General features: G+C 36.8%; 2 protein-coding genes across 2 annotated transcripts; both read left to right on the forward strand.

Annotated features, from left to right (window-relative positions):
* The first annotated feature begins 428 nt into the window (after positions 1–428).
* Positions 429–1533, forward strand: LOC116179006 (trypsin alpha-3-like). The gene is made up of 4 exons (XM_031498696.1): positions 429–587; positions 643–826; positions 884–1271; positions 1329–1533. Exons 1-4 carry the CDS (start codon positions 542–544, stop codon positions 1461–1463), a joined length of 753 nt encoding a protein of 250 aa, XP_031354556.1. The 5' UTR covers positions 429–541; the 3' UTR covers positions 1464–1533.
* Positions 1534–6698: 5165 nt separating this feature from the next.
* On the forward strand, positions 6699–7743 carry LOC116179067 (trypsin alpha-3-like). Its single transcript, XM_031498775.1, has 4 exons — positions 6699–6797; positions 6853–7036; positions 7094–7481; positions 7539–7743. The coding sequence occupies exons 1-4, from the start codon at positions 6752–6754 to the stop codon at positions 7671–7673; spliced, it is 753 nt and encodes a 250-aa protein (XP_031354635.1). The 5' UTR covers positions 6699–6751; the 3' UTR covers positions 7674–7743.
* Positions 7744–8069: the final 326 nt, after the last annotated feature.

Here is an 8069-nt window from a genome sequence, read left to right on the forward strand (position 1 = left end):
GGAGGTTATAGACCAGTTTAGTTGGTACCTTTTTAAAATTAGTCAAATTTCCAGTTTGAATTTTAGTTTTTGAAAGCTCTTCAAATCTGCGGCCATTCTACAATGCTACTCTTAGCGAGATCTTCTTTTCAAAATAATCCTAACCGCATTGCCCAAGTTGACCTTCAACGATTGGTCACACTGAGACTACATACTACTTAAAACTTACTGACAACTTCTATCCATTCTAAGCCCATTTGTGATGTACCTAAGCAATTTCATTTTCTACGCATAATTTTTTGAGTTATACACAAAAAAGCTTTTCTGCGTTTTAATCCAAGTTATCTAATTCTGATATGAAAGCAATTAATTTTAAATCTCAAGTGCAATTTTATTTTTAGTAATATGCGTATCTGAAAGTGTATAGGAGACAATGGCAAATTAAAACTAATGATAAAATGGTACATTTGAAGGATTAGTCCAATTGTTATCCTAATTTTGCCACTTGAACCTTCGGTATAAAAACGCGAAACGACAATCGTTCCTCACTTTTGGTTGAACCATGTTCAAACTCGTATTGGTTTCAGCGCTTTTTGCTCTTGTAGCAGGTAAGTCACCTATGTCGCTTAAATATGTGTTATTAATCTCTACTTTCCATTGAAGCGAGGCCCAACCGCCCGGGACTTCCTCATTTAGATGGAAGAATTGTAGGTGGATTCGATGTCACCATTGAACAAGTCCCCTATCAAGTTTCCCTAATGGTTCGCCCCGATAGCCCCTATCACATTTGCGGCGGATCAATCATTGCCCACGATCTAATTTTGACAGCAGCGCATTGCACCACCAGGTACAAATTTTGAAATACATCTGCTTAATAACCTTTTAACACAAACACTTTTAATAGGTATCAACCTTCAGAGATGAGAATTCGCTACGGCAACACCATCAAGAACGAAGGAGGCACCATAATGGAAGTGTTGTTCAAGAAAGATCACCATCTGTACAACCCAAACACAATGGACTACGACATATCGGTTTTAGTTCTCAGTGGTCGAATTCAATTTTCCGCAAGTGCCCAAATTATCCCACTAGTTGCCAGCGGTTCTGGAGAAGGAGGTCGTGCCGCCATGGTATCAGGATGGGGCAGGCTTTCATCCGGTGGCGCATCGCCCACCAAATTACAGGCCGTTTATGTGCGTGAGGTTGATAGAAAGAAATGCAACGAAGACTACAGTGGCCCAATTACCGAGAGAATGATTTGCTTCATGGACACATACAAAGATTCGTGTCAGGTAAATGGATCACGCAACGTTTTTTATGCCAACAGCTAACAATTGATCAATTTGCAGGGTGATTCCGGTGGCCCACTCGTATCCAGTGGTGTCCAAATTGGTGTTGTGTCATGGGGATGGGGATGTGCCGATCCAAGGTACCCAGGTGTTTATTCTAATGTTGCTGTACTTAGAGATTTCATTGGTTGGTAAACAATATCTGTTTCAATGAATCTTTCTGGAAAAAAATGTGTGCAAATATAGTAACTAAGTTTCGTTGCAATTTGTTTTTATTATTCCAAAGTACGTATATAATACGCGTTACGTCGAAAGTGTTCCCCTTCCCTTAATATATTATTGTACTGCTAACATAATGGTTCTGTTCTGGCTCAGTTGTTTTATAATGCCTAGGACTTAAACAAACAAAAAATACAATAAAAAAACCAAAATGGACGGTTCGATCGAAATGGGGTAAATGAGGACATAATTTACCTTTTAAATCTTAAACAGAATAGTATTTTAAAAAATAATACGATTCAATCAAAATTATAGACACTGTAGATGTCGTTTTTCGAAATCCCAGATTTTTGCATAGGTGGTAGTTTCAACACTCTTCACTTTCAAATCGGCGACCATTTAAATATGGTGAACTGAACGCAAAATTGTTCTAAAATTATCTTTTGAAATACGATCTCTGAAAATTCTGTTCTAGCGAACGTAAATATACCACAGTAGCGTATCTGTAGATACCATACATTTCGTGCGTGTTCATATTATTGAATAAGCTCAAATGTACGGCTTGCGTTGCTAAAAATACGTGGCAACATTTACTCAAGGGTCTCTTCGGAATTGTTTCGTAAAACGTTACGCCAATATTTAGAATTCAGTGTACGGCAGATCTTGAGTAACATTTTTCACTAAACGAAACCAAAGTACCTCAAATGCGTCTCCCCGCTCTCTTCTTTCATATATTCGTAACCGATGTTGTTTTTAGATTCACCACCGTTATGCAATTTGTGTTCTTGAAATGTTTAGAAACATTTGAATGCCAGTTTTTATAAAATGAATATGCATATGTTGCGTATTGTTCAATACGAAACAATTGCGTTTGACTTTTTTAGATGGCGCTGCAATTTCTTAAACCCGCCGTATAAACTGCCAACTAGCTCAGGATAAAACACAAAATAAGAGCTTAAGAATCTTCTACAGGGGTACTTCGATCTGGGAAAAATGATCTTCGGAATCTTCCTTGCACTTACCAAGTTTGAGCGGCACTCAATTTCTAGCTTACTTCTCCCCGTATGAAATTCAAAAGATACGAGGGGATCAAAAATAGTACAAGCGAATTTAAGTACCAAAATGTATACTGGTTTATACACGTCTACCAAATCAAACTTCACGATGGTATAGCGTTCACAAAAATATTCAAATATCAAAATTATAAATAACACAAGATGTTGTCTTCCCCAATCAAGTTTATATTTCTGCTATAGTAGTTACAGGTGTTGCAGAAAAAGTTGTTAAAGTGGCTGACATATATTTCGGTCTGGTTAACAACAGGCCATTATCAAAGGAAAAACTACAGGAATATTACAATTATGGGGTTTTCTATATTAGATATTACTTTACAATTGAAATCCCCCAGTTTGGTTAACCCCCAATCAAGAATCGATTGAATTGATTACTGAATATTTTAACACATAAGTCTCCACAAATAAACTACTGTTTCGAACACAAATGTGTACACAGTACATACACGACCAAATACAAGTAAAATATAAGAAATGCAACGCTTACCTTCATTTAAAAGAAGAGGTCATCCTGAGAACTGAGCTCAGTTCCCGGATTTCCATAAAATCTGCGCAAACTAAAGAAAACTCCCAATCCGCAGAGCGAGGAATTCTAAGAACTGAACAATGCCTGAAGGGCCTCGACTTACTCGTAGTAAGGTTCTATAATATACGGTTATTTAGCTTCGGAAGGAAGTGACCGTGTACAACACACATGAGAAAACTCGATCATAACATACATATGTCGCAAGATACAAAATACAAAAAGCTACTGAAGGAAACTCGTTAATTAGAAGTGAGCCCAGCAAACACACTTTACGTTTAAAAACGGTTTTAAAACGCTTTTAAGAAATAAATTCGGTATTGGTAGTATGGTATACGTTTTTGTGTAGACCGATTATAACCTACGTTTAAAATACGATTTTTATTCATATATATATATAAACCATAAAGTTCACTTACTACGTTCATAATACGTATATAAATAACCGTTTTTTAGCATTCGTTTTATAAACGTATACATCACTTTAATATAGGTATATACGCATATAAATCGTATATTAATGGGAAATAATAGCTGCATAATAAGAATACAGCAACATCCGCCGGACATTTATGCGTATTATATGCGTAGGGTTTTAGTCTACGATAAACGCTTTTCATACGGAACTGTGTTGCAAGGACTATAGGAACTGTTGGTGACCAGCGTTTCAAGAAACATTATAAAATTGGTTCTTTTAAATAGACAGGATACAGTAGATGGAAACCCTTTTCTCCCTCTTTTTGTTGATACCCTATATTTGCTTGCGCTGTTTATTATCGTTTGTTACAAAAATTCTGATAGTTATTGTTCTCTTAAACTCATAGTGCTTTCATGTTAATTTTCAGTTTGTCTTGGTTGTAAAACGTGATGTTGCGCTATACATTCCTATGAGACTAGTTTTGTAGAGGTTAAGTGGAAGACCAGCGGCGGTGAACTTCGCCTCTAGGCAATTATTTGTCTTTATATACGTATCATAATGTTCTAAAATATAATAAAGATATTACTATTATTAATAATTGCCTTGAACGTGACATTAAAACTGGAAATTAAAACTTGAATCCAAATTAGAACTAAAATTAAAAACCCTAACCTTAAGGCTTTAAAATTTCCATACCTCTTTAAATAAGAGAGCTAATTGTAGAACAATGTGCCACAATCGTCGATGGAAAATCGTATTAAATATCAGCCGGAACCTAAAGAAGATTTACGTACTTGGCGTACTTACAATGAAGAAGAAATAACGCAACTATATCCTCCTAGTGGAGTGGAGGTGAAATTCCCTCCACAAATTGATGCGGAATCCCCAATTAACCTAATTTAATCGCCAAATATTAATACATATGTGTGGCGGCAATTAAAATCCCATGCCTTTCGCTGTTTGATTAAAAATCAAGTGCACGCTGTCCCAGCTGACGAACGAAAGAGGAAAATGAATGTTAACCATCGATAACGACGGCGCCGTAAAATTTCGCGCTGGAAATTTGTGTGTTTAAAATTCCAAAGTTACAATTGTTATGAGGATCATTCAACAAGTAAATATACCGGGAACAATAATAATGCTTCTAGTGAAGAAAATAAATCGTTATAACACCAATACTATGTAATCCTGAGGGGTTAGAGGGCTCGAAATATTGCTACAAGTTTGATACCAAACCTATGGCGTTCACTAGTTTCGTAAAAATCACAAAAGAATCAATCTTAAGTTGATCTGAAACGTATTTTGCAAATGATAGCTAAAACGTACAACAGAGAAGAAACGAAAGCGAAGTTTCGGAATTTTTTTGCAACATTCGTGATGCAGTTGTTGCGTTTTCCAAGTGTTGGAACGTATAAGAAAGTAAACATTTCTCATCCACATCTATCTCCAAAGTGAAACGATCACGTTGCGCTACGAGTAGACTATTTGAACATTTTGAAATTTCATGTTGACAGCACAACGCGATAAAGCCGTCGCATAGTAACTTCTAAATTCTATTCATTTACCGATTGACCGACAACCTTGACTTACACAAAAAGTAATTAATTGCTAATTTTTGAGTATTGATATCTAATACTTTTAGAATATTGAGCGCAACTTTCGCGATAAGTTAAGCACCTATCAAAATAGTACCTAAAAAACCTTGCTGATATGTAAAAAAATACCACTAGTTGCTTTAATATGAAAAATTTACTGCAAATCGTCTAGCTCATTTCCATAAAGAAATTAGGGTGGGGCTTTACGGTGATTTACTGAATTGAGAGAAATTAGCGATCTTTGGTTCTGTACTCTTTTACGAAAAATTGTACTAATAATTAACCTTTCAACATCTTTGTAAACATCCCAATTCAGTATTCACAGAAATTCTCGGAAAGTTAATAATTTCCATTTTACCAGACCCAGTGCATTCCTGTTATTCCTTACTTGTTTGCTATGTGGTTGCAAGTTATTGTCCACACTCTTTGGATGACTGACTCATTCGTATTTCTGTATAATTGTTAATAAGTACCTAGGCAATAACCAAGAAACGAATCTAAAATTACCTGTCACCCTCTCTTTATAATAATAGCAAAATAAATGAAGCAATCTATTCGTACGGTTTTCTTCCTACATTATATGAGTGTCATATGGGTAACTTCCGATCATTTTTTATGTAGGCTATCCTCCGCTACTCTTAGCGAAATGTTCTTTTTAAAATAGTCCTAACCGCATTTTCCAAGTTGATCTTCAACAATTGGTCACACTGAGATTACATACTGCTTACTGACAACTAATAATAATAATTACGTTCTAAGCCCATTTGCAAATAATACAGCAATTTCGTTTTCTTCCCATAACTTTTTGAGTTATACACAGAAACACATTTATTAACATAAAAGATCACCAAAGATTTAAAGTGTGCCCATTGCGCTTTCGTCACCAAGCATAGATCCAGTCTTAAAAGCATCTAACATTTGACAAGACCCTGCCAAGATTTAAAATGTAGCCGGTGTGATTATGTCCCTGTAAATACACACTCAATTTTAAAACACAAGGCCAGTAATAACTTCAGATGCGCCTGGTATTAATTACATACAACCCCGTAAATCCCGTTACTTTCTAAGGAACTAATATAGTAATACGCTACACGCCAATGAAATGCCGGGAATGTCAACTCAGTTCGCATATGGTCGATATTGTACTGTTGGCTATCTCTTTCACATATACTCTGGAACACATTTATAGTGGATGTAGGCTAAATTTATGGAATATTAGGATCTAAGCATAAGTACGGGCATAATTTTAAATGTAAGTGTATAGGATAAAAAATATTGTATGCACCACGGCACGAAAGTTGTTTTTGGGCCTCAGGAAGAGGCCATCTTCGGCTTCGCCTCGCCTGGCCATGTCTTCCTTCGCCCCGGAAAACAACCACTTTCCCGCCTTGGTACACAGAGTACTATTCTGCGTTTTACACCAAGCTATCTAATTCTGATATGAAAGCAATCAATTTTAAATCTCAAGCGCCATTTTATTTTTAGAAAATTGCGTATCTGAAAGTGTAAAGGAGACAATGGCAAATTAACCAATGATAAAATTATTTATCTGAAGAGTCACATTAAGATTATCCCAATTGTTCTTTTAATCTGTCCACTTGAGCCCTTGGTATAAGAACGCGACACGACAATCGTTCCTCACTTTTGGTTGCACCATGTTCAAACTGGTATTGATTTCAGCTCTTTTCGCTCTTGCAGCGGGTAAGTCAACTAAGTCGCTTAAATAGGTGTTATTAATCTCTACTTTCCATTGAAGCGAGGCCCAACCGCCCTGGACTTCCTCATTTAGATGGAAGAATTGTAGGTGGATTCGATGTCACCATTGAACAAGTTCCCTATCAAGTTTCCCTAATGGTTCGCCCCGATAGCCCCTATCACATTTGCGGCGGATCAATCATTGCCCACGATCTAATTTTGACAGCAGCGCATTGCACCACCAGGTACAAATTTTGCAATACATCTGCTTAATAACCTTTTAACACAAACACTTTTAATAGGTATCAACCTTCAGAGATGAGAATTCGCTACGGCAACACCATCAAGAACGAAGGAGGCACCATAATGGAAGTGTTGTTCAAGAAAGATCACCATCTGTACAACCCAAACACAATGGACTACGACATATCGGTTTTAGTTCTCAGTGGTCGAATCCAATTTTCCGCAAGTGCCCAAATTATCCCACTAGTTGCCAGCGGTTCTGGAGAAGGAGGTCGTGCCGCCATGGTATCAGGATGGGGCAGGCTTTCATCCGGTGGCGCATCGCCCACCAAATTACAGGCCGTTTATGTGCGTGAGGTTGATAGAAAGAAATGCAACGAAGACTACAGTGGCCCAATTACCGAGAGAATGATTTGCTTCATGGACACATACAAAGATTCGTGTCAGGTAAATGGATCACGCAACGTTTTTTATGCCAACAGCTAACAATTGATCAATTTGCAGGGTGATTCCGGTGGCCCACTCGTATCCAGTGGTGTCCAAATTGGTGTTGTGTCATGGGGATGGGGATGTGCCGATCCAAGGTACCCAGGTGTTTATTCTAATGTTGCTGTACTTAGAGATTTCATTGGTTGGTAAACAATATCTGTTTCAATGAATCTTTCTGGAAAAAAATGTGTGCAAATATAGTAACTAAGTTTCGTTGCAATTTGTTTTTATTATTCCAAAGTACGTATATAATACGCGTTACGTCGAAAGTGTTCCCCTTCCCTTAATATATTATTGTACTGCTAACATAATGGTTCTGTTCTGGCTCATTTGTTTTATAATGCCTAGGACTTAAACAAACAAAGCAAACAAAAAATACAATAAAAAAACCAAAATGGACGGTTCGATCGAAATGGGGTAAATGAGGACATAATTTACCTTTTAAATCTTAAACAGAATAGTATTTTAAAAAATAATACGATTCAATCAAAATTATAGACACAGTAGATGTCGTTTTTCGAAATCCCAGGTTTTTGCATAGGTAGC

Source organism: Photinus pyralis, unplaced genomic scaffold (genome assembly GCF_008802855.1).
Source record: "Photinus pyralis isolate 1611_PpyrPB1 unplaced genomic scaffold, Ppyr1.3 Ppyr1.4_LG8, whole genome shotgun sequence".
Taxonomy (NCBI): Eukaryota; Metazoa; Arthropoda; class Insecta; order Coleoptera; family Lampyridae; genus Photinus; species Photinus pyralis.

Bases quoted from the DNA above. Each gene is read 5' to 3' on its own strand.
- LOC116179006 (XM_031498696.1), top strand. From the start codon at position 542: ATGTTCAAACTCGTATTGGTTTCAGCGCTTTTTGCTCTTGTAGCAG. The intron at 588-642 runs GTAAGTCACCTA...TTTCCATTGAAG, and splicing joins GCTTTTTGCTCTTGTAGCAG to CGAGGCCCAACCGCCCGGGA. The intron at 1,272-1,328 runs GTAAATGGATCA...ATCAATTTGCAG, and splicing joins CATACAAAGATTCGTGTCAG to GGTGATTCCGGTGGCCCACT.
- LOC116179067 (XM_031498775.1), top strand. From the start codon at position 6,752: ATGTTCAAACTGGTATTGATTTCAGCTCTTTTCGCTCTTGCAGCGG. The intron at 6,798-6,852 runs GTAAGTCAACTA...TTTCCATTGAAG, and splicing joins TCTTTTCGCTCTTGCAGCGG to CGAGGCCCAACCGCCCTGGA. The intron at 7,037-7,093 runs GTACAAATTTTG...CACTTTTAATAG, and splicing joins GCAGCGCATTGCACCACCAG to GTATCAACCTTCAGAGATGA.